At 41.4% G+C, this 27,324-nt stretch overlaps 1 protein-coding gene across 1 annotated transcript in view; it reads right to left on the reverse strand.

The window, feature by feature from the left end:
- The window catches only part of zgc:193801 (uncharacterized protein LOC564476 homolog), a 42,535-nt gene extending 21,400 nt beyond the window's left edge, over nucleotides 1-21,135 (reverse strand). Inside the window, exons 1-3 of the mRNA XM_055655863.1 lie at nucleotides 20,871-21,135; nucleotides 4,414-4,612; nucleotides 392-582 (exon numbers count right to left, since the gene is read on the reverse strand). Of these exons, the coding sequence (XP_055511838.1) occupies nucleotides 392-582; nucleotides 4,414-4,612; nucleotides 20,871-20,885 (405 nt within the window). The 5' untranslated portion in view covers nucleotides 20,886-21,135. The remainder of the gene's footprint in view (nucleotides 1-391; nucleotides 583-4,413; nucleotides 4,613-20,870) is intronic.
- Nucleotides 21,136-27,324: the final 6,189 nt, after the last annotated feature.

The raw sequence follows: 27,324 nt of genomic DNA on the forward strand, positions 1-27,324 counted from the left end.
CCAATGGTGCAGTGGAATGGAAAACAAAGAGAGGAAGACAAAAGAAGACCCGATTACAAAACAGGAACCGACGGACTGGATGGACTATCCAACGTTATTCCATGGGCTGCAGTCACACTACTCAACGGGCCTGGAGTAACACTATTCAACGTGCTGCAGTCCAAGCTAATCCAGAGGTCCCAGGAATGTGCAACTGGAGGTGAGTAACTGCAATGTAGTCATAGCAATTTCTGGCTAAAGAAACGAGTGGGGCCATTTGGACAAGGCTGCCACCAAATTGATTTTCAACAAGCTTAAGATTCTGTGCCAAATTAAAAAAAATATATTCTTACCATGTTGTCACTTTTTCTTTTGACCAATACAAACTTTGACGCAAATCAACCAAGCTTACCTGTGTAACTTGAATTTGGAAGGTGGTATGAGGATTGCGGAAATGAGTTTTATAATGCTTGACGGCCTCATCACGTCTGTTGAAACCGTTTCGGCAGCGGTAACAATGCCAGTGCGCACCCTTGAATTTCTTTTCTCCTTTAATCGTTCCAATAATGTCACAGTGGTTGCAACAACGTAGAATCTTTAAGCCTGGTAAAATATGAAAAGGGAAAATTTACACAACCATTTGGAAGTCCCTCTGTAATTATGTGGAATTTGAAAAAAATTAGAAAATCAGACAAATTTCCAAACAAAAATGATTCTAAGGACTAGGCAATGTTTTCATTTGGATATGGTCTTCTCATCTTCCAAATTATTTGATTCTGGACAGGATGAAAATCAACAGCATTTGTTTGTGGTATTTTAATCATGTTCACCATAGACAGCTTCATCACTTTTATGCTGGTAAATGGGTGGGGGGGGGGGGGGGGGGGGGGGGGGTGGGTCTGAATAACTAGAATATTTTCCCCAGTTCAGGACAAGGCAGCTGTCTCACTCAAAGGCATGTTAATAGCTAATTTGGGAAATGAAAGACTTCGCTGACATTAGGGTTTAAAATTCATTGTCGAAGTTGATTAGCAGCAGCTTTAATTTAGATAAAAGTAGAAGAAACACACAAGGGTCAAGCAAGTGGGTGAAGAAAGAAACATAATTAATATTTAAGGTCGATAACAACTTCAAAGTTCTGAGATATCATTGATCCTGAAACATTCTTTATTTTTCACTTCACATGTGCTGCTTGACCTGCTGAGTATGAAGTACCTACAGGCACTTCATGCCATCTTTTCTATGCTGACTAAGTTTGCATTTTGGGCTAGTCCCATTTGCCTATATTTGGCCCATTACCCTCTAAACCTTTCCTACCCATATATCTTTCAAAAGTCATAATCATATCTGCCATATTTTCTGTTCGAGCTTCTATAGTTTACTTGTTTTCCCCAATTACCGTATTTCCTGGCATCTTTTACTCTAAAATAAGGCCTGAAAAATTTTCTGCGTCTTGGAGGCCGAAGGTTAGGCCGAGCAACGCCACTCTCGTAGCGACTGCTCCGTGGAACCTGCCACGCCTTCGACCCTGGAACTGTGAGAGGGGGGAAGCGGCTGTAAAAGGACAGCGCCACTGGGCGGGGGAGTTCCTTTCCACAGCATGTGGGGAGTCTGGCCCGAGTCAGCACGGCCTGGGCTGCACAAAGTAGTAAACTTGGCTGGGCTGCAAGGGGTAAAGTAGCGGGGAGGACAGGAGCGTTGAGAAGGTGGGGGGTCGGAGATCATGCCAGCAATTCACTCGCTCACCGCTCTGGGCGCGGAACCCCCGCATTGTGGCCCGGAGAAGAAGTGGCTTGGATGGCTGCGAGCTGCCACTGGGACCCGACAGCAGAACTGGCCGCCACCTCACCACCTTCTGCCAGCCCGCCCGCCAGTCAGGGCGCAACCGGTAGAGGTGGTGGTTGGCGGGTAGCTACTGGGCGGAAGGCTGGCTGCTCGTCCCGGGCTCTCTCTCGCTCTCTCTCCTCAAAATGGGGGTGCGTCTTTGACACAAGTGTGTCTTCATTGCCGGAAAATACGGTAGTTTTACTTTACATCTGACATGGACTGTAAATAATTCAGAAGGATAAGTAGATATCTAGATGCCAAAATGAAAATGGTTTGATTCCTGTGTACAGATCCTGTCCCTTCAAAGCAAACTATATGGACCACTTAACAAAATTTCACTGTAATGGTCACCCAATTCAGATTTACTTTATAGAATGGAATTCAGGTGGAGGATTTAGAGGGATATGCTGGAAGCATTTAGCAGGTTAAGGAATATCAGTGGGCAGAGTAACAGAGTTGATGTTTATCAGAACTAGAAAAGTGTACTTTAAATTTCAGAGAGGCAAACAGTGGAGAGAAGAGAGGGATTATCTCTGACATGGAGCATACCAAAATTCTCAAGAGATAAACATTATTTCTCAAAAACAAGCAGCAAATACAGGAGTGAAAAATAAAACAGAACAATAGAAAGGTAACAAATATGAAGAGGTGGAGGGGAGGAGGTTACCTAAAATGAATAAATGTAATATTAAGTCTCACATGCTATAACACCCTCAGACAAAATGGATTGCTTGACGTATCTGCCCCTGTAGTTCAAATGAACACCTCAAAAGAATATCTTGCCTGTCCAAATTAGGATGGGTTTTGACAAAAAAAATGGCTGCACTCGGGGCAGGTTTGTGGACTATTCACATTTAAAATCTTTTAGGAAACTGTTCCCTCAAAATCATCCTTTTCCATCAGTTAAAATTACTGTTAGAATATCAAATATTCTTCCATCACTGACAGCAGGGTCCTAATTAATTAAAATGGTGTCATTAAAGAAATTAACAGTTTTACAAATATTATTAGTAAACATTTCACTTTACAAAACTAAAATTATGTCCAATTATTCTACTTGAAAGATTACATGGCTAATGAGACACAAAATGCTTTAGCACAGATTCAAGTTGAGAATTAAATCACAAAAAGAAAACTGAATGTATTTTAAGTAGCAGAGGGGCTCCCCAGAACAATGGGGAGCTTTCAGGACAGAATAGGGCACTTTAATAAACATTCCTTTACACACCCATGATAATCAGTAACAAATTTATATATTTCCTCAGAGCAATAAAACAGGCTGGAACAAGCATGGATCATCCCTCTTCACACAAAATTCACACATTTATTGCCCAGAACACTCCATCTTAATTGCTTGGATCACTGCCCTCGAGAAGTAAAAGCAAATAAACTGAACAAGACACAAAGTGCTGGAGTAACTCAGCAGGTCAGGCAGCATCTCTGGAGAGCATAGGTGAAATTTTGGAACAGGATCGTTCTTCAGATTTGTTCAAAACTTTTCAGACAAACAGAACATTGTTGTTTGAGGTAGGGATGCAAAGAAATTGCTGAGAGAATAGTTGGTGTTTATCCAACTTGAAAATCAGAACATATTTGAAGCACTGTATTGTTTCTAACTTACTGACAGCTAAATTGAACACTCGCAAATTAGTGTTTCAGATGTAACCTGGGCTGTAGAGAAATTTTCAGAGATTTTAAATCGGAGAAAAGGCAACTGTACAGAAAATGATACGGGATATTTAATATCAACAATTTTTAATTAGTGCAAATAAAGTACCTCTTCTCCGTTTCAAATAATCTATAAGCACATTCTGGACATTAAGTATAATACACGTTCCTTCAAAAGCAGTCGTTGATGTTCGATGCATGCCACTAATGACGACTAGTAACTTAACATTCATTCACTGTTAGTTGTCTACTTCCAACTTGTCTTAATTGAAAATCTATTTGCACAATATATATCACTGTGTGTGTGGTAATGCAAATTCCTTCAATTATCCATTTTGTAATATGCTGAAGCAAAATACTGTATATAATGGAAAAACAAATTGCCGGAATTAATCACCCACCTTCACCATCTTGTACAAGCCTCACATGACTTTGCAGAGAGCTACATGAATAGCCAGCTTCCACACTGCTGCTGTGCAACAAATATGCTGTGGACAGCTCGCTTATTGACCTGAAATGTTAATTTGTTTCTCTCCTCACGAGACTCGCATTACTGCTGAGTAATTCCAGCACTTTGCCGGTCTATGATTAAATAAAGGTTGCTTTGCCTGTTCTGCAAACTATGATGTTTTGTAAATTGTTTAAACGTGATTAGAGCAATGCCCTCTTCAAACAGTTATGACATTTTATAGGTACACAAAAAAGCGGGTGCAGCAGCATCTATGGAGCGAAGGAAAAAGGCAAAGTTTCGGGCCGAAACCCTTCTTCAGACATTTTATAATCTGTTTACAGACTACTTTTCCAGGATTGCATTACCCCATCATGCAGTGCTTTGCTTTTCAATGACTTGGTTTACTTCTATCCTTTCAGAGGAATTAAAGTAATAAAAAAGAAAAAAAATCTGTACAACTCAAAGTGCCATTATAGAGTTCGTCTTACCTGCAAAATCAAGCCCTTTATCAACATGTTTAACTCTGTAATGTGCTCTCAAGATGACAGGGTCCTGGTAGGCTTCGGTCACACTACAAAAGGGGCAGTGCATGTGGCTACCTTTGGAATTAGCGGAACATTTCTCATCCTGGCAGAGAACTGGATTGTAGTTATGTTCTGTTCCTTTCACCCTCACTGATGGATGAGTCTGCGTATAAAAATCAAGATAAAAAAACATGATTAGAGAAATGTGGACAGCCCGCTTTATTGACCCTCCCTTTGAAACCCTGCTGACATTGATGAGCAATTCCGGCACTTTGTTAGAGTAATAAAAGGAGCTTTGCTTTATTCCATAAATTATGTTTTACAATCCTACAATTTTAAAAACATGATTAGAGAAACGCCCTCTTCAAATAATTATTTGATCGCAAATACAACATAGAAAATAGGTGCAGGAGTAGGCCATTCGGCCCTTCGAGCCTGCACCGCCATTCAATATGATCATGGCTGATCATCCAACTCAGTATCCTGTACCTGCCTTCTCTCCATACCCCCTGATCCCTTTAGCCACAAGGGCCACATCTAACTCCCTCTTTGAAATTACAGTGTCATGCTCATTCAACTCTATTTTTGAAATAACTTGTAAAGTATGGAGAGATAGGGGATAAAACAGCAGAGATGCAGAAGTGGGCAGTACACATTGACCACCAGGTGGTGCCATAAGTGGCAGCCTCGCCAACAGCCTGTCTCGTACCTTTCTTGGGGTGGGAGATTGTAACCTTCACGTGGTCTGCCCTGTTTCGACGAATGCAATCAACCTGGCATGCACAATCAAATAAGATCAAATAGAACAAGTTGTCCTACAACTTTAGGCTGTGCACGCCACATGCAGGAAGAAGAAGTCCTTTTCTTCTTTTGTTGTTTTAGTCCGTTTTATTTGCATGTTTTAGTGTATCTTTAATTTTGTATTATGAGGGGGGTGGAGGGGTGGGGGGTTGGGGGAAACTTTTTTTAATCTCTTCCCACACCGGAGATGCAACTTTTTCCATATCGTATCTCCGTCAACACTGCGGCCTTTGTTAGAGATCTCCAACCATAGAAGCTTCGACCGCCCCGATCGCGGGAGCCTCGATAGCCCAGATGCGGGAGCTTCGATCACAGATACAGGAGCTTCGATCGCAGGCTGCGGGTGATTTAAAACCCCCACTGAAAGTAGGAGAAAAGGAGGAAGAAGGTAAAAGTTATTCAGCGTCCATCACAGTGGGGAATGTGAGGTCGCCGAAAAACAAGATGGACGTGCTGCCTGCGCGGGTGGGGACTCAGAGGGATTGCCGTGAGGGCGGCAATCTCGGTGTTTGCGGGGAACATCCTGGAGTCTGGTGCGAGTGTGGATGGCTTTCTGACTGTTCGGGCGGATAGGGACTGCAGCCCGAACAGTGGCAGCGGTCGGCACAACTCTGGTCACATAACGCTGAAGAGCATGTGTGTGGCCCAGACATTTAACTGATGGCTGTGGGTCTCCACTTATGCTGTGTGCCCTAGGGATTCTCACACGCCGCTGTGATGGCTGTTTATGTTTAATCTTTATGTAGTTTTGTATCTTGTTGCTTATTTGGTATGATTGTATGGTAAATCAAATTTCACTGTACCTTGGTACACATGACAATAAACATAGAAACATAGAAATTAGGTGCAGGAGTAGGCCATTTGGCCCTTCGAGCCTACACCGCCATTCAATATGATCATGGCTGATCATCCAACTTAGTATCCCGTACCTACCTTCCCTCCATACCCCCTGATACCTTTAGCCACAAGGGCCACATCTAACTCCCTCTTAAATATAGCCAATGAACTGGCATGATCAAGGACCATTGAACCATGTCAAACGGGAGCAGGGTTGTTTCAAGATGTCAAAACGGATACTAAGATACTAAGATCGTTTCAATTGGAGACAGTGACCAGAATGGGACAAACATTTTGATTTTTTTTTAAATTGAGATGAACTCTTGCCTAACTGGAGAAATCCAAAGCCCCTCCAAGACTGGAAGTTGGATATTTTGGTTGACAGCACAATTCTGTCTCTGCGTGCCTTATCATTCAATCTGTTTCAAGTTAAAGACCGTTAAGATTGCTTATTTGGTCATGTGCACCAGATGTGAACTGGAACAATGAGATTCTTATTTACAGTAGCTTTACAGCCATATTAGTTGTGAAAATGTAAGGCAGGGTATTGTCAAAATACAGCCCCACATTTTAATTTTTAGATCTAGTTGAGAAATGAATAGCACACAGACCGTTGGGAAAATGTGAGATATAACTAGAAAAAAAGAGAAGCCTTTATTAGTAATGCTCAGGCTTCAATCCAATAAGTGAATAAACAGCCAACAAAAGGCATAACCACTCAGCCAGAAAACGGAGTAGCTTTGGTGCAGTACACAATTCAGAGTTTACAGAGAAGTCAAAAAGGAGGTAATAAAGGACTATACGTCACAGGATTTTCAAGTTCTAATCCTGATTCAGTGCTTAAGTATTGAATCAGAGGTAAAAATTAGATGGGAAAAGGTTTAAACTTGAAGTGGCTGACAAGACTGAATTTGAGATTTTGACATGATCAAGGATCATTGTGAGAAAAAAGGGCGATCACAGATGGGAAGGGAAAGTAGTTTACAAGTTCAATTGTTTTATTTTACATTTGAGATACTGCGCGGGAACGTGCTCTTTGGTCGGTCGGGTCTGTGCCGACCAGCAATCACCCCGTACACTGGCACTATCTTACACACTAGGAACAATTTAACTGAAGTCAATTAACCTGCAAACCTGCACGTCTTTTGAAGGTGGAGGAAACCAGAGCACCCAGAGAAAACCCATGCTGTGACAGGGAGAACATACAAGCTCCGCACAGATATCACCTGCAGTCAGGATTGAACCAGGGTCTCTGGTGCCGTTAGGCAGCAACTCTACCATACCTCATTTTAAGAATGGCATTTCTGAGTTAGGATGATGACAGCAATTCTAAAATGTTGGCAGTACCCAAGGAAAATAAATTATTTCTTGTCAGTGAGTATGACAAGTCAGAACAATTTGATTTACTAAACATCAACTGAAAATGTCAAATATTACATTTGCAGTTTGTAAGAAAGATGTTTTCATTAAATGAACTGCATAAAGCTGAATTTCTTCTCTGCAAATTAAACAAGCTAAATGTATCCCTGCAGGAAACCTTTACTTCCAATTGAAATTCATTGTTTAATTTCTCAATACAGGTTTCCATGTTGTTATTTATAACTTGATATTACCAAACTCATCATCCATTTTCAAAAGCTTAAATTTTGTTCTTCCGCAACTGGATTATTGAAACATTCATTATTAGCATCAATTAACTCACACATTAGCAAACAGAGAAGTGTAAAGACTGCATTACTATCATGGACTATTCATTTTAACAAAATTAAGTATCTAAGCACAGCACACTAAATGTTGCCCAAGATCACCACAATGACTGGCAGCTCCAAAATATAGTGCAAATTCAATATAATGGAAACAATTTAACACCTGCATTTTCATTTTAAGCGCCCAAATTATATGTTTTATAATTAAGCCATCACATTAGATTTTGGTTTCTGAATTGTTCAGTAATTAAATTTATCTAATTTTAACGTCTAAAAGCAACTAATATTTTTTCACAGAATTCTATTTTACTTTTTGAGAAACCTACATTTACACAATTTTGGAAGCCCTCTTTCTTGAAAGACTGAGGATCAGATCCATTATAAGGACATGTTCTAACAGTTCTTCAATAAGCTCCTTCACTCTCTCCATTGCTGCATCTTACAAAAATGTGCGCTAAAAGTGTAAAAGTGTGTCCTTGATTGCGTAATGGTCAGCATGAACTTTGTGGGCTCAAGGCCCGGTTTCCATGCCATGTTTATAATTGAATCCTGAAGTCGCCATTTACAAGGTATGTCAGAAGTGTGATGAAATACCCTCCCCTTACCTGGCTCTCAAAAAAAAATCAGCATCCACACTAAAACAACCCATGTAATTGGTACCAAATCTATCCTATACCTACTTTCCTTCCACCATCATGCAGTGGCTGTAATTTGCATACTGCTTACAATTGCAGTGCAGTTACATAGCCTGACTGCTCCAACAGTACCACCCAAATCCATGAGGTCTATCATTAAGGAGATCAACAGTTGAGGAGGCTTGGGAACATCACCTACATATTACTTTCCAACATGTACAATGATGCACATCATTCTGACCTGAAAATACATTGTCAGTCATTCCTTGTTCCTGGGTCTAAGTCCTGGTACTTTTGCCCAATGGCAGTGAAAAAGCTACTTATCTTAACTACTAAACCAGGTTCGCTTCTTAATAAACAGACACCACACAAACTGTTGGTAGACCAGTTCAAAACTTTACTTAACATCGGCCGATGGAAGGGAGGGAGAACTACAGTCAAGTGACCAACCCAGACACTTGACTATGCTCAGTCACCTTCTCTGAACAACAGAATTACATTGCTTTAAATAGGTTTTTTGTCCCCTTATCACATTCCACAGACATTAGTCATGGTCAGAAGTACTGGAAAAGGTTTCCACAGAATGCATCACATCAAACTTTTTTTTTTACATGGTACAAGATATACTAAAAACATTGGCCATTTGCCTTATCTCCAAATAGACACCCTTCTCTGTTCGCTGCTTCCTCTGTCATTTGGTCCTCATAAACATAGGTCACTTGTTTACAAAGATCAACTGTTTATTTCTCTCTGTGCTCCCCCATAAACATTGGGTTATTTGATCTACTTCAAAGATATCTTTAGCTGCTTCTCTCTCTGCCTGTCACTTGGGAGACAATGTTATAGGATTTATTATCTCCCACACCCACAACCTAAGGCAAGCCTAACTTGACACTAAATATAAGCTGTAAGCTAGCCCAGAAACCAATTTAATATCTTCTTATATTTTTAACTAAAACTCGGCTTCATCAGCAGTGTTGTGTACCTTCACCACTACAGAGGTTTAAGACGAATGCTCACCACCACATTTTCAACCATAATTACGAATGGTCAATAAATACTGGCCTTGCCGGAGACACCCAGATTCCCAACATGAATAAATAACAATAATGTGAAATTAATCAATAACATTCTCAGAACTGGCACAGAAGGTTGTGGGCATTTCTCCATCAATCAATGTTAATAACAAATCAAATGGTCATTAATCATGTTGTCCAATTATTGATTGTAACGCATTCAAACTGGCTGCTATGTTTTTCTGTGTACCAAGAGATTGTATGTTAGAAGGGGCATATTGTGCAGCATGGATGAGTTAGGCCGAAGGGCCTGTTTCCGTGATATGTAACTCTCCGACTTTTGATTTTGATTTTGCCACTTCAATCCAGATTTTAAAATACAGTTTAATATTTATCTTACTGAACTATAAATTATGGATATATATTCAAATACTTCATAAATTCTTATAGATTTCCTTTGTGCAAAGATGAAAAAGCAAATAAACCGGTTAACATTTTTGATAGCTTTGCTAACTCAAAGCAGGTTACAGCATTCTTTTGCAAACTCCATTCCACTGTTCAAGTTGCATAATGTTTATTTTTTCATCACAGCTATTAATAAAAGGGTTACTTATTAAAAAACCTTTAAAGTGCTTACCTACCACTGCCTTGCATTACAAACTGTGTAGGGGGGGTTTAAATTTTATTTTATAATACATTTTCCATTTTACAGAAGATAAATTTAGAACCAACAAAGGAAAAATGAACTGTCAAAGCAAAAATAGTTTTAATTTAGACTTTGGAAACATCAGTTTTCAAACATGAAAAGCCCTCGACCTTGATAGATGTCAGCTCACATTTAAGTTAAAAAAAGACATCCAAGACATATGTAAATTTTTACTACGCATAGCGAGTCCCTCTGCTGCAATCCCAGATTGGTATTCTTTGATCGCATTTATCAGAGATATAAATGCTTTAAATTACTGGGAATGTGTACTGGGGCAGGGGGAAAGGAAGGGGAAAGCTATGATTTTGCTTGTCAAGAGGTAGAGGATATATATCCTGCGATTCAAACCTAGAGCAAAGTAGCGGTGCTTGCATGGCACATAAATTCAAATAGACATCTGCGCAACAAATGTATTTTTCTCCAACCACTGGTCTCTAACAAATATTTCTCCAACCACTGGTCTCTAACAAATATTCAGCATACATCAGACATTGTTGAAGTCCATTTTTGGACCCATTTCAACTATTCTTACTAATGGTCCCATGAGTGGCTGCAGAATATTGTGCATAGAGGTAACATCTTTCCTTTTTGAAGCTTTGCTCTAAAGCTACTTCTCCTCTCAGCCTACTGTATATCTATAATATTTATATTCAATGTTATTATTAGAAAATTATATATCATGAAGATTCAATCTTGAAGATAGATATTTTTATTTTTTCGTGCCTGGGCACTTTGGTGACAAAACAGGATTTGGTGCTAAACCTCAACTATCCTTTAGAACCGAACTGACTTCAATGGTTTGATATAAATGAGGTGCCTACTAGGCCATTTTCAAAGGGTATTCAAGGATCCACCATATAGCCCGAGTCATAAATAAGCTACATCAGGTAAGAAGGGCAGATGTCTTATCTTCAAGGACGTAAGTGAACCAAATGACATGTCCCCAACATCCCATAATCACACAGTTGCCAGTGCTGTGATAAGAGCTTCTAATTTTATATTTATTTAATTAACTGCCATTGCAAGATTTGAACTGATGGCTCCTGTCACTGGTCTCAGCCTCTGCAATGCTCATCCACTAATATCGCCATGCTATTATCCTAGCGACAAATTAATTCAAGTTATATCAGGCAAATATTGGAGATAAGGCAATTCACAATTTAAGAAAGTAATCAGTCATTGTCTTGACAGCATATAAAGTGTTGTAAATCACCAAAAAATACCAAGAGGTAAACAACTCCAGAACATTTAATTCCCATTTACAAGATTAATAAGGATTAAGAAACTATTCGGCCCAATCTTCGATGATCTATGGAGAGAAAAATTCCAGCTGTTTCTCAATAGATTCAGACTTTTATTCTCTTTGTCATGGTGCCTAACTGCTTTGTGAAAAAAAATGCTATGACACCAGTCTTAAATTTGATCCAATCTACATTGAAGAATTGCTTCATATCTATATCTTTTCTGGAACACATTGCAAAGTAATCAAGAGGTAGTCTGACAATTGTTCAAGATTTTGGGAGTTTTAGTTAACTTGTTTGGCTACAGAATTCGTAGTTCAATGATTTATTATAGGCAGTTAACACATCTTTGATCACATTGCCCATGGATATTTCTTTGTGGGACACTATAAAGGCATCTGCTTAAATGGGTGCAGAAAAAAATAAATAAACGGTAAGTGAATAAGAAAGAAAATTGGAAAACATATCACCACTTATGAGAAACCATGGTGAAAGCATCTGTAGTCACCCGCAGTCTTGTCATTGCAATTGTGATTGCTGCAGGGCCAGCAGCAAGCAATTATGTGGGTTTGGAAAAGATTCTCCACGAAGCTTGCCAATGTCTCGGGAAGACAATTTACACTGCTGATTTAGAGGTTTTCAGCCAGCTGAAACGGAGACAGCTCTCCAAGAAGTAATACATCAAGAAACCAGCTTATGCTGCAGAATATCAAAACCCCTATAGGAGTCACCAGAGAAGAAATAAAATCTAGACTTAAAAGAAATGGAATTATACAGGTTTAAATTCATACAAGTATAACCTCATGAGTGAGGAACAGAATTACTAAACAATTGGAGAAGTCTGAATTAATTAAGAACAGTTGTTAAAGGCTGAAATGTTTGACTGAACTGATTGTATATTTCCACAAGGTAACCTATAATAGCGACACCTTCAGCTGGGGGGGGGGGGGGGGGGGGGGGGAAGAGAGTAAGTCTTCACACAGCCTCTCATGTCTGCTCTGACAATGAATGAGATCTTGGGTAATCTGAACATAACTGGTAGTTGCTACCTCACAGCTCCTGTGACTGGGGTTCAATCCTGACCTCCAGCGTTGTGTGCGGTTTGCACATTCTCACTGTAACCAAGTGAATTTCTTCCAGATGTTCTGGTTTCCACTCACAATCCTATGGATTGGTAGATTAATCAGCCACAGCAAATTGTCCCTGTGGTGTTGAGTGTTATTATCTGGGGAGGGGGGTTGGGAAGAGAGTTGATGAGAATATTAGTGAATAATGGAGGATAAAGGGGGGGGGGGGGCTTGAGGGTCAGCACAGATTCTGTGTGCAGAGGGGCTGTTTCCACATTGTATAACTATGATTCAACCCCATAATCCCATTTATGATCACCTCTTTCCTCATTAAGAATATGCCTCTGTCTTTAAAAATACTCAAAATCTGCTTCCAGTTCCCCTTGGAGAATATTCCAAACACTCCTGACTTCCCGGCAGAAGGTTTGCAGTGAGAATGGACTAAATGTCCAATGCCTTTTGAAAATCTATATGCATGACAAAGTCCCACATAAAATACTGATCAGCAAAATTGAGGCCTGCAGTATAAATGGATTTTTTAAAAGTTACTTCTGGTGGTTAATAGCAGTTTTCTGACTGGAGATTAGTCAAAGCAGGGATCAGCACCATGACCACTGTTTTACTGAAATATATTGATAATCTTGATACGCATGTGTGGAGTAAAGTTTCAAAAGCTGCAGACAAAACCAAACAGAGATATGATAAACCATGACAATAACAGACACACAAGGGCCCAAACAGCAAAGGCAGCAATAACAAATGAAATTTAATACAGAAAAGTCCAAAAGTACAGAAAGTAGAAATAAGAAACACAGATACAGTTCTAAATGAAATATATGTGCACTAATCCTTGCAGTGACACATCATATTCAGGGAACACTTTGCAAAAATATACAAGATCCTGCACTTCATAAAGTGGCAGAGCACAAAAGCACCAACGTTATCTTGACAGTTTCTGAAGGGTTTCCTAGAATACAACTGGGGCATTTTTTCCAAAACTGGTCACACGTTATAGGAAAGAAGGCCCTGCCCGAGGAAGAGAGATTTCAGCCACAATTTTAGACTAAAGCAGAAGAGATTGTGAAGAGACACAAGGGACTGCAGATGCTGGTATTATGAGCAAAACACAAAGTGCTGGAGGAACTCAACGGGTCAGGCAGCATTGGTGAAAAAAATGGACAGGTGACGTTTCATGTCAGGACCCACCTTCAGAGATTGAGAAGAGATTTGACAAAGCTGCGTACAAGTAATATTGGTTTGGAAAGTGGATTAGTTAGGAGATCATTCGAGGATCACAGGAAAATTTTGATATGATGGAAGAAATATACAAGGGAGATGCAAGAAAAAAAAAAGAACTTTCATTACATATCACGATTATAATTTTGAACGAGCTGTCTGTAAAGGAACTGGAAATAGAATTGCTTCATCACAGAAGACTGTGATCCAAGTGAGATTATTAACCTGATACTCAACTGACTCAACGGCCCTCTGTTCCTTCACTCCTGCTAAACTTTCCGGGTTCACTGGAAAATGTATTATTCTACCATGTAACATTTTAAAATAAGTGAATTTAAAGCGTGTTGGAGTATTAATAGGAATAACATTCAACAGTCTAGAAATCTACTAGACTGTCACTGAAGCACCGAGCCAGATTGACAAGTGTCTTACTACATGCACTGATACCTCAAAAAGCTATCCTCTTCAATAATGCTATTGGTTTAAATGATCTTATGAGCTCGCTGCTTGAGGTATTCCCTGGCTGGGATAAAAATGCATCAGGCATAAAAGTTTAAGAAGTATGAAGATACAAATTCTACCGTTTTGACTTTATCACTCGAGAAATTGCTCCCCTTTCAACCTTGTGTTAGGTCATATCTCTTTGAAGTGATACCCGTACAAGATTCAATTTTAAGATCATTGAACCTAAATGGGTTTTTTTTTTTTTTTTTTTTAATGCTTCATCAAACTGATGTATACAAGATGCCTCATCTAATGATGTAAACATATGTTTCATTCTGCACACTGACAGAAAAGCTTACTCTTCATTTATGTGCCACAGATTCAGTTCATTGCTCTCTAAACTGTCCCCATATGCACTAGTGCTGCAAAGATATTGCCTAACAGAATCAAAATGCCATACTAATTGAACTAAAGTTCAACTATGGACAATCAATTTAGTTATTCATTTAGCCAAATGTTTTTACTTCTCAATTTTGCCATTGGAAATTATTTAAATAGATGGCATTCTATTTATAAATTGTGAATGCAGTTTCATTTTAAAGCTTCTTTAGCATACCAAAAGCATTTCTAAGCACACAAATTAATAAGTTCAATACCCATAAACAACAGTCAAATAATCTTCTCCAGGTGAATTAAAGGATAACATTTAATATTGAAATTTTGGCCAAAATATTAATGTATATTGCCAATATATAGTACCAGTGAGCTTTATTTTTAAATAAGTATTTGGGGTCTTCATTGAACATTTAAAAATTACAATCCATCAGCAGTATCGGAGTGTCACCCTGGATTATGTAATCAAATTCTGTAACGTTGTTTTACCCAAAACCTTCTCACTCTCACACATGAATATCAACCTAAGGCTCAATTAAATTCCAGTACTTAAAAATTCGTCCATATTAACTTGTTGAATTTTGATGTTTTAATAGTTTGCTGTCTTTCACGATATCATAATGTGACGTCAATTTCCATAGCTTTTCTTATTCTTTTCGTGTCATTTGTGAAATCATTAACAACAGGATAAACTTAATTATACCCCCTCTGTACATTTTAAAGACAAACGCTACTAATTATCCATAATATATTCCAATAAAGAGATATCAGTGAAATCAAACTTAAGGCATTAGAGCTATTATCCCTCAAGATGGTAAACTGAAATAAATGATATATCTGGACTTCCTTTGTGATACATCAACAGAAAAATCTCAGCCATTCCTTCACTTGTCTCTTCGTTGGTGGTGGTATTGGGGTGGGGGCAGGGGTGGTGAAACTGAAACATAGTCATCTATCAAGACAGACACTGTGGATGACTTAATATTGCAAAGCTAACGAATAAAATAACTTCAAGACAGAGACTGAGCCGTAGCATGCATTTTGAAAATATGGAACTCATGTACTCTCCAAGGACATGAACTGAGAATACTGCACTGAGATCAAGCTTGCAAAATCCACCACTGCAGCAAACTTCACTGCTACAGCAAGCTGTGCCAGAACTACAAAAGGTGCAGCCAATGCACAAAAAATATTACTGCAGCAATCAAGTGAAATTTGATTCTTCCTCACATCATCATACATAGTGTACAGTCTACACTGCTAGATTTGACCTTGAAAGCTAGGAATCACATATGCAGAATAATCAATCTTATCTCCACACCATATTTTAACAATTTAATTTGTAAAGAACATTTAACATTGGGATATTTTAATTTATTTCATAAGAATTTTATGAAACAAAATGTCATACAAAGCCACTTAAGTATCAGAATGGGTGGGTAAACATTTAATCAAACAGGTAGGTTTCAGGGAACATCTGAAAATGAACAAAATGAGGCAGAGACTGAAAAATAGCTTCACTCTGGCAATGGTGGAGGTCCAGGACATAAAGGTCAGTTTCGGAAATGGGACGGGGAGTTGAAGTGCTGAGCCACCGGAAGATCAGGTTGGTTAGTGCGAACTAAGCGGAGGTGTTGGGCGAAGCGATCACCGAGCCTGCGCTTGGTCTCGCCGATGTAGAGATGTTGACTCCTGGAACAGCGGATGCAGTAGATGAGGTTGGAGGAGGTGCAGGTGAACCTCTGCCTCACCTGGAAAGACTGCTTGGGGCCTTGGATGGAGTCGAGGGGGGAGGTAAAGCAACAAGTGTAGCATCGCCTGCAGTTGCAAGGGAAAGTACCCGGGAAGGGGGTGGTTTGGGTGGGAAGGGACAAATTGAACGCGGAGTTATGTAGGGAACGGTCTCTGCAGAAAGCAGAGGAGATGGGAAGATGTGGCCAGTGGTAGGATCCCATTTGAGGTGGCGAAAATGTCGGAGGATTATATGTTGTATGCGATGGCTGGTGGGGTGGAAGGTGAGGATAAGGGGGACTCCTTGTTACGAGTAGGGGGATGGGGAGTGAGCGGAGCTGCAAGATATAGAGGAGACCCTGCTGAGAGCCTCATCTATAATAGACGACGGGAACCCCCGTTCCCTAAAGAAGGAGGATGTCTCCGATGCCCTGGTCTGGAACACCTCATCCTGGGTGCATATGCGGCGTAGATGGAGGAATTGAGAGTAGGGGATAGATTCCCCCCCCCCCACCACCACCGACATCAGTCTGAAGAAGGGTCTCGACCCGAAACGTCACTTATTCCTTCTCTCCATAGATGCTGCCCCACCTGCTGAGTTCCTCCAGCATTTTTGTCTAGTTTCCAGCATCTGCAGTTCTTTCTCAAACATGATATTTCAATGATTCATTTTAAAACACATCATACCTAAAATATAAAATTCCCTTATTCGAATTTGAACACACAAACATTGACTCTAGAAGAGAATGAGTGCCAAGGTTGATGATCTATCATAATTTGGCTCTGATTGAATGCGGCCTGCAGTGGCAGAGTGATGATATGCGGTCGAGGACATCGACAGCATTGCGAGGCCAGGCCGATCGCTGCCACTCTGACCTCATGCTATCGCCAGGACAACGGGCTTTTATGGCCAACTTTAGATACAAGATTTTTAGCTTTCAATACCTTTATCCCATCCAAGCTGATCTCCAAACTCGTGGAACTTGAATTTAGCACTCACCTCTGCAACTGGATCCTCAACATACTGACCAACAAACCACAATCAGTGAGAATAGGTGATAAATCATCCTCCACAATAATCCTGAACACTGGTGCCCTGCAAGGACGCATTCCTGGCCCCCTTCTTTACTCCTTATACACTGACAACAGTGCAGCCAAATCCAAATCCGATTCTATTTACAAATTCGCGGACGGCACCACTGTAGTGGGCCTGATATCAAATAATGACGAGGCGGAGTCGAGGAAGGAGATTGAGAACCTCACAACCTGGTGCCTGGACAACAACCTTTCCTTCAATGTCAGCAAGACTAAAAAGATTGTGATCGATTTCAGGCGGTGAAGTGGTACACATACCCACCCGGTATATAGTGACGGTGCTGAAGGGATGGTTAAAAGCTGCTAGTTCCTCAGTGTAAATATCACCAGCAATAAAATACCCCTTGATATAGTTACTGATAAAGAAAATAATCAAAGGGCGTGATGGAGATATTTGATAAGTTGCAAAGATATAGGAAAAGGAACAGTGGCACTTTTAGGATTGCTGCCTTGAAGCTAGCCGTGTGTCCTTATAAGACATCAAAGACCAGAAGAAGCACTAGACAAAGAAAACAAAGATTTAGTGAAGGAGATGTACAAAGACAGAGGGCATGCTTGCGAATTGTTGTACATCTGAGAATTTTATACGTGGGCGTCCTTGGAAAATAAGATGGGCGCAACCTATCTTTCTGTTCAAAATATTAAATTACAAGCTAAAATCAGCTGGGCCTGGAACTGTTCCAGTGCTGGTCGGCCCACAGGTAAAGATCTGTGACCAAAGACACTAGAGCAAGCCTTCTACTATCTTTGTCTGCGACTTTATTTAAATTAACGTTGTTTTACACACTGCTGACTGGAGAAGGCCAAGATTCCAAAATGTCTGCTGCATTTCAAATTGCTTTTCAAAATCCTTGGTTCATCGCACAAAATTGTGCCATCAAAAACAATCCCTGCATATTTCATCCACCTCCATGACTACAATAAACAAATATTTCTGGGCACATCCTGAGTGGCCCCAAGCTACTATCTACCTCATTGGAGATCCTTGGACTATATTTAATCAGACTTTACTGGAATTTATCTTGTGCTAAACATTATTCCCTTCATCGGCTATCTGTACACTGCAGGCGGCTCATGCATAGCCTTTCCGCTGACGGGTTAGAATGCAACAAAAAGCTTTCCACTGTACCTCTGTACACATGACAATAAGCTAAATGAAACTATCCACAGTATTTGTGACCATAGTGATTTTAAACCTAATTCTCATCAGTAAACACAAACCCAACCACTAACTTGAAAAACATTTGCTAAACATTCATCATTTAGTTCAATTCAAAGTCAGTTGCCAATGGCATTTTTCATAGTTTCAAGTCTGTTAAAAAGGCATGATTAAGCCTCCAATGGTTATGTCACATATTACTGTGAAACGACATTTGGAAAGATCTGGTAGGAAGGGTTTAGAGAGATATGGGGCAAATGCAGGCAAATGAAACTAGCCCAATATGACAACTTGGTCAGCATAGACAAGGAGGGCTGAAGGGCCTGTTTCCATGCTGCACAGTTGCATAGCTCCACATTACTGTTTACACTGAACATTAGAACAGGAAATAGACTATTGACTGACGTCTATTACAAACCGACTGACTCCCACAACTATACTTCTTCCCACACTGCTTCCTGCAAAGACTCTATCCCCGACTCCCAATTCCTCTGTCTACGCCGCATCTGCGCCCAGGATGAGGTGTTCCATACCAGAACATCCGAGATGTCCTCATTCTATAGGGAACGGATGTTCCCCTCTCGCATCATAGATGAGGCCGTCACTCGTGTCTCCTCGGTACCCCGCAGCTCCGCACTTGCTCCCCCTCATCGCAACAGGGGCAGAGTCCTCCTAGTCCTTACCTTTCACCCCATCAGCCGCCGCATACAACACATAATCCTCCAAAATTTCCACCACCTCCAACGGGATCCCACCACTAGACACATTTTCCTATCTCCACCCCTTTTCGCCTTCCACAGAAACCAGTCCCTCCGCAACTCCCTGGTTAACTAATCACTTCCCACCCAAACCACCCCCTCCCCAGGTAACTTCCCCTGCAACCTCAGAAGATACAACACCCGTCCCTATACCTCCTCCCGCGACTCTGTCCAGAGACCCCGACAGTTCTTTCAGGTTAGGCAGAGGTTCACTCGCACCTCCTCCAACCTCATCTACTGTATCCGTTGTTCAAGATATCGACTCTTATACATCGGCGAGACCAAATGGAGACTGGGCGGTCATTTCGCAGAACACCTTCTCTCAGCCCGCCTGAACCTACCTGATCTCCCGGTTACTGGACACATTCATTCTTCTTCCCATTCCTACACAGACCTTGTGTGTAAGAAGGAACTGCAGATGCTGGTTTAAACCGAAGAGAGACACAAAAAGCTGGAGTAACTCAGCGGGACAGACAGCATTTCTGGAGAGAAGGAATGGGTGACGTTTAGGGTCGAGGCCCTTCAGTCTGAAGAAGGGTCTCGACCCGAAATGTCACCCATTCCTTCTCTCCAGAGATGCTGTCTGTCCCGCTGAGTTACTCCAGCTATTTGTGTCTACCTACACAGACCTTTCTGTCCTCGGTCTCCTCCATTGTCAGAGGTTAAAACGCAAATTGGGGGAACAGTATCTCATATTTCGCTTTGCAGCCCAGTGGTATGAATATTGATTTATCTCACTTCAGATAGCCCCGACATTCCCTCTTTCTCTATCACTACCACACCCAAGTGGCACTAGCTTCTCGTTTTCACCCTACAAACAGCTAGCATGGCCTGTTTCCTTTATCATCATTACTTTTTTTGCATATCTTTCATTCATTGTTCTTTATCTCTCCACATCACCGTCTATATCTCTCATTTCCCTATCCCTAACCAGTCTGAAGAATGGTATCAACCCGAAACATCACCCATTCCAGCGATGCTACCTGTCCCGCTGTTACTCCAGCTTTATGTGTCTATCAACAATTTTTAAACAATATTTTGAAATAGTTTTCTGAAAATACTTAGCATGCAATTTTTTTTATTCCTAAAGCAGTTGCGTGAAAATGTATTCAATTTTGATATTAATGGAAAAAATAAATGTTGATAACTTCTACCTTGCCATGTTCAAATAGCTACATAATATGAAGAATGATTCTGATTACTGAAGAGACCAAATTTGCAAAGCATGCAGTATTGCATTTTGATTTTAAAGTTTGTTAACATCCAAACGTTTTGAGAGATCAGCAGAGTGCATTCGTTTTGTGCATATTACTTCAAATAAAAGCATAGTTTAGCTAAACACAGTTGAAAAAAATAACTCCAATGATTGAGAATGCAGGATTTTGAAATAGATAATTTGCACTGAATAAACATAATTGGAAACGACTTCAACGACTCTGCAGCCGGTGGGTCGGTCGCTGGCCGGGACCGGGACTGGAGGGAGGGAGGGAGGGAGGGACGCCCGCCATTTTAGGCCCGCCCCCCGGCCGCAGAGCCGGCGTTGGCCCGCCGCCCACCCGCCCGCCCGCTTCAGCCCGCACCGGCCACGCTACTCACAACGAAAGCTGTCATCTCCCGCCTCCAACTCCGAGCGTGGCGTCCCCACCCGCCCGCTCCACCATCAGGCGGCTTTATTGGGTTAAAATGTCAGCATCATCACGGCCGCCGACTTCATTTTGTGTGTGCTCGTCATCGGTTTCGGCTGGGCTGGCGGCGAACTCTGCCCACGTCACGTTCGGGCCAACCTCGTGAGTCTCCGTCAGCGGCCCCGACGCCGACTCGGATATTTCCGGAGCGAGGGCGACCGCAGATACCCGAGCCCGACTCCACGAAGCTGCCAGCTTGTAACAGACTGCCCAAGGTTATGTTACCCATCGAACGAAAGCAGTCTGTTCTCTGCACTAAAACAGATGCACACACATTATCAAGAGCCATCTACATTTAATGAACCTGAAATGTTCAAGGATGCTCCATAGGGCTTTTCTAGAAAACAAGTCACCATTCATTTTACTGTTATATTGAACTTTCCTGCATTGGAAACGAATCCTTATTTTGTAATAAATTAAAAAATTAACATTTATAATATTAATTGCCTTTTTCAAGTTTATTGCATCCCAAAACGCTTTATAAGTAACTCATTGGCGGTCACTCGAAACGAGTATGACTGTCCTCATGGAGGATGCCTGTGCGTGACTTTGTTTAACGTGTGGAGACTGGTACACAGATAGGCATCACACGGTCCTTGACAGATCTGGGTCGGGATCCAGTGACATGGAGTCTAAGACGACCGAAGACCCTTTTCTGCTGCAGCCTTCACCCACCTTCCCAGCCGTTGTGATGCGCCCACCAAGTTCAGCCTTCGTCCTCCGCCTGTTCCACCGTTGAGGTCTTGGTTTGATTGCTCTTTGTCAGAGTCCTCCCCTTCGACCTTGCCGCCATGGGGGCCCTACCAGGAGCATCGCTCCAGACCGCATCGTTTTCAGGACCACACAAGCTTCTCCACCACAATGTGACAATCCATGGAGAATCCACACTCTCACACACACTCTCACACATACGCTCACACAACCAACTAATACTGCAGGTGAAATTATTATTATTATCTTTAATTTGATTGTTTAATTGAAGTGACATTCAGCAAACAGAATGTACAGTTTTCAAAGAAAATTATTTGTATTATAGTTGTTATGAAATGGGTTTTACAATTCCATAATTGCAACATTTGGTGTGTTTGACATTCTGCATAAATAAAAACAGTTTAGTTTAGAGATACAGTGTGGAAACAGGCCCGTTCACTAGATCTATCTTGGACACCAGGGACGATTTACAGATGCCAATGGAATGGGGGAGGAAAGCTGAGTACCTATACAACAGAAACTATAAATGATCATACACTCTACAGTTACGGTGAATTGATGCACACATAAAGATTAAAGCATAGCTCAGCAATATTGACTCTGGAATAAGAGAATAGGGATTTATTTTTCAAACTATTTTATGACACAGCCAATTATGTGACAGACAGGAACCCAATCTCTAGTTAATGGGTGATGCTTGGCTTGGAGAGGTGACATGAGAGATCACTTTGTGTCAGAATGCATTGAGAGTTTTATAAATGGAGTCACAACATACAAGGTGAAAGGGATGATGATCAATGCAAAATTAGACTCTTGTTTCAGCTACCTTTGTCAAAGAAAGGACAGTGACAGCATAGACATGTGCTAGGACCATGCCAGGAATTATTGTCAAAAGATAATCTTAAAAGCTAGCTTAGTTTAGTCTATTATTATCATTTGTACCGAGGTACAGTGAAAAGGCTTTTTGTTGTGTGCTGTACACTCAGCGAAAAGATTATACGTGAGTACAATCTGGCCGATAATAGTAGCAGGATAAAGGGTATAACATTTAGTGAACTAAAGATTTAAAATAGTGGAACGATTGTAATGAATGACAGCAGATCTTTTTCTAGGGCCAGCATGCAGAGAGTCACCTGGCTTAGACACCAACGTGGTGTGAAACACGGTGTAATTTTACTCTAGTACACTGATTCCCAACCTGGGGCCATAACCATGGCAAATTTCAGGGGGGGCCACAGAAAAATTTGGGGATTTAGGGGGCCACAGGTTCAATGAAGGGGCCACTTTTTTTCCGCTAATAATGTCAGAGGGGGGAGGGGGGGGGGGGGGCACAGAAAAATTAAAGAGCCCAAGGGGGCTATGAACTAAAAAAAGGTTGGGAACCACAGCTCTAGTAGATGAAAGTAAGATCTAATTTAGGGGTTCCCCACCTTTTTCATCCCGTTTACCCCTGGCAACTTTAATAGAATATAACAATGTTATTTCATTTATTTATGAATAACTAATGATGAATAGATACCGATATACCAGAACCAAACACATTCAGTCAATGAGAAAAAATATGTACAAATCCAGAATCGACAAATTTACTCCCTGGGGGTAAATTTACCCCAGGTTGGGAACCCTTGATCTAATTGAAGACAAAAAGTACTGGACTAATTAAGTGGGTCAGGCAACATATCTGGAGAACATGGATAGGTGATGTTTCGAGTTGGGACCCTTCTTCAAGCATGTCTTTCCTTGGTAAACCAGCATCCACATTTCCTTGTTGAAACAATAAAATCTAAGTGACCTTTTTTTTCTGAAATCTGAAAATAATAATGTACAAAGTGAAAACATCTTCCTCTATTCAGGAATCATTGATGAAAAAATATCAACCTAGGGTGGCAAAGTGCCCCACTGGTAGAGCCACTGCCTCCACTCAGATAGCACCCAAGATCTGGTTCAATCCTGACCTCGGGTGCCTTCCCTGTGACCGCCTGGATGCTCTGGTTTCCTCCCACATCCCAAAGACGTGAGGGTTGGTTGGTACATTGGCCTCTGTAAATTATCCTGAGTGTGTAGGCGAGTGGTAATCTCTGATGGGAGTGCGAGATGAGTGGCAGCACGGTGGTGCAGTGATAGGGTTGCTGCCTTACAGTGCATGCAGCACCAGAATCCTGGGTTCAATCCCGACTACGGTTGCTATCTGTACGGAGTTTGTACCTTCTCCATGTGACTGCATGGGTTTTGTCCGAGACCTTCGGTTTCCTCCCACACTCCAAAGACGTACAGGTTTGTAGGTTAATTGGCTTGAGTTTGTATGCTTGGTATACAGTAAGTGTAAATTGTCCCTAATGTGTGTAGGCTTGTGTTAAAGTGTGGTTATTGCTGGTCGGTGCAGACACGGTGGGAACAGATAATCGATGGTCAGCGCGGACTCGGTGAGCCGCAAGGCCTGTTTTCCATTTAGGACTGAGATGAGGAAAACGTTTTTCACCCAGAGAGTTGTGAATCTATGGAATTCTCTGCCACAGATGGCAGCGGAGGCCAATTCACTGGATATTTTCAAGAGAGAGTTAGATTTAGCATCTGAAGGCTAACAGAATCAAGGGATATGGGGGGGAAAGCAAGAACAGAGTACTGATTTTGAATGATCAGTCATGATCATATTGAATGGCGGTGCTGGCTCAAAGGGTTGAATGACCTACTCCTGCACCTATTTTCTATGTTTCTATGTTTTCCTGCTATATCTCTAAACTAAACTTCTATCTGCAGAATATTTTTGTTAGAAGCCGAGAAGCATGGAATGAATGGCTGCCTTTAGCCGATTGCATCTCTAATAAAATGTTCTTATTTTGAGCTGTGGTCTCTAAAAGTACATGTAATGAGACAACGATTCCTGTCTGTCTCTCTTATATATCTTTGTCTTTTCACATTTTTGTTCAGCTCACTTTTCTTGGTCCTTTAGTGCTTATTGTCTCTGTTCTCTCTCTTCCAATTTGGGTCGTAAATAATGGGGTATGGAGAGGAGCCAAATTATGCAGCGGTGGAACTGCGGAATATCAATGTCTGCTCTTAGCTGTAGCAACGGCATTGCTTCATAAAACATACTGCCCGGCCCTGCCTTGCCTCTTTCTCTGCACATTTACTGCCATATCCAGCTTTCCTTACAAGTGAGACACAGAGAACAGAGTCAGAGTGAAGTGCAAGATGGATAAACACAGAATATCTAAACAGAGCTGGACAGACACAAAAAGCTGGAGTCACTCAGTGGTACAGGCAGCATCTCTGGAGAGGAATGGGTGATGTTTCGGGTTCTCGAACCTTCTCTCCAAAGATGCTGCCTGTCCCACTGAGATACTGCAGCTTTTTGTGTGTATCTTCGTTTTAAACCAGCATCTGCATGCAGTTCCTTCCTATACATAGAGCAGTACAGCACAGGTACCCACTATGTCTTTGCTGCAAATGATGCCAAGATAAATTAATCTCATCTGTCTGCAAGTGATCCATACCCCTCCATTCACTGCATAGCCATGTGCCTATCTAATAGCCTCAAATGCCGCCATCCTATCTGCCTCCACCACCAACGCGTTCCAGACACCCTCCGTGTAAAAAACAAAAGGCAAACACGTCTCTTTTAAACATTGCCCCTTTCACCTTAAAGCTTTTGCCTCTTGTCTTTAAAATTTCCATCCTGGGGAAAAGGTCCTGACTGTCTAAATGAAGAACACATTTTTTTCCAGACTCCTAAGTTTTCATGCGCAAACTCCAACAAGCAACATTCCCACCCCGGCAGAAATATTCTGTCTGCTCTATCTATGCCTCTCATCTTGATATATACTTCTACCAGGTCTCCCATCAATCCCCGACTTCCAGAGAAAACAACCCGTCTGTTTGCCGGAAGGCTGTTTCATAGAGCAGGCGCAGGATTCTTGTGTCTCATGCTGACTCATGCAGAGCAGAGTATCTTGATCTGATTTTTTTTTTGGTTCTGAGCTGATAATCGAGAGACTGCGACAAGCAAGTACGTCGCCCTTTAGTAGTGAGCTGGGGGATAGTTAGTGCCGCGGAACGGATAGATAATTCAGCCACCTGTCCTACTACATGCCCAAATATCGACGTGTAATGTCCAGATATCATCGCCACAATGCTCACTTTAAAACTTCGCATAAAAAAACGAACACGTGAAAGGTTTTTTCTCTCCTGATTTTAGTTTATATGGATCACTATCCAATCTACCTTTAACGCTTTGGGTGCCTGCAAAGGTGTTTTCACCCTCGAATTCGACACTTTAAGGGGGCGCTGATTGAACTAAATCGACAGTCCAATGTCCCATGTCATTAAATGAAAAACGAATAACCGAATCTTGCTTCGTTTCCCTGTGAATGGGATATATAACATTACTTTTCACCGAGGGGGAAGGTGGGGGGGAGGGAGAGGGGTATGTGGTGGGAGGGGAAGGGGGAGGGGGGGGGGGGAGGAGGAGAGGAGGGGGGGGGGGAGAGGTAGGTGGGGGAGGGGTGGAGAGGTACCGTGACCGTGAAACGAAACCTGACAAGCTGACATTATATTGCTTATTTCAGCAACTTAATGTTTTAAAAAATAATTGCATTCTTAAGAGAGATTTATATTGAGCATAAGGTTTTAATGTGAAAACTCGCTCCACATATGGAATTTACTTCTTAAACGTTGGTGGAAAGTCAAAGTCAACTGGTTTGCTTGTGTGAAGGGGTTGTCGCTAGACCCTGCAGACCTCCAAAACCTAATCAAAGAAAAGGAAATATTTCAGTCTACATTCATTCTCTATTTGAAAAGGCCCGGTATACGTCGTGGTAAATCTTCTTACCTTACAGTTAAACCGTATTTAAGACTCGCCGCTAAAGGTCATACCTTCGTCAGACACGGCATTGCGGAAGGCGCTGTCCAGTAAAATAGTGCTGAAAATACAACCCGTCTCACAATAAAATAAAACTTTCTGCGCGCCGTGTGTTTACGATTTTTTTGCCTAAAATGCACGGAACTAAAAAAAAAACACAATTTTAACACAAAATATCTTTAACTCGAAATACATTTCGCTCACTAACAGTTAAGACATCTGACGTTTTCCAATTGAACAACATACGAGTTTTGATCAGATACGTTATACAAAGTTTGCAACGGTTTAAACTTAATAGGAATGACCCCCTCCTCGAAAGTTGAATGATTAATGGTACTGCGGAATTTAATAAACCCCGGGACAAAATGCGAAGTTTTCTTGTCATTAGAATTCCCTGGAAATCCTCTAGACATTGACTGCAGGTTATTAACACCATGTTTATTTTAACGATATAAGATGATCAGAAGTATAAATTTTCAGAGCAGTTTTTTTCGCCCCGATTTAATTATGTTGATGAGAGTTGAGTACAGATTTGTTTGTTTTTTAAAGAGCAAATAGGTACCTTTATCTGCAAGGGACGTATCTGGTTGCCTGAACTGGTTAAAATTGTTATCTTTCAGGATGGCTGTTATGGGAGGGGAGGGGGTTACGGGAGGGGGAGGGGGAGGGGGAGGGGAGGGGGGGGGGGGGGGGGGGGGTAGTCTGAGCTATCTTTAGCAGATGGGCGGGTGAGTCGAAGTTGGAGCAGTTGCTGCCAAATTAGCACATTCTGCGGCGTATAAAAGGCGCAGCCTCC

Source organism: Leucoraja erinacea, chromosome 25 (assembly GCF_028641065.1).
Source record: "Leucoraja erinacea ecotype New England chromosome 25, Leri_hhj_1, whole genome shotgun sequence".
Classification (NCBI taxonomy): Eukaryota; Metazoa; Chordata; class Chondrichthyes; order Rajiformes; family Rajidae; genus Leucoraja; species Leucoraja erinaceus.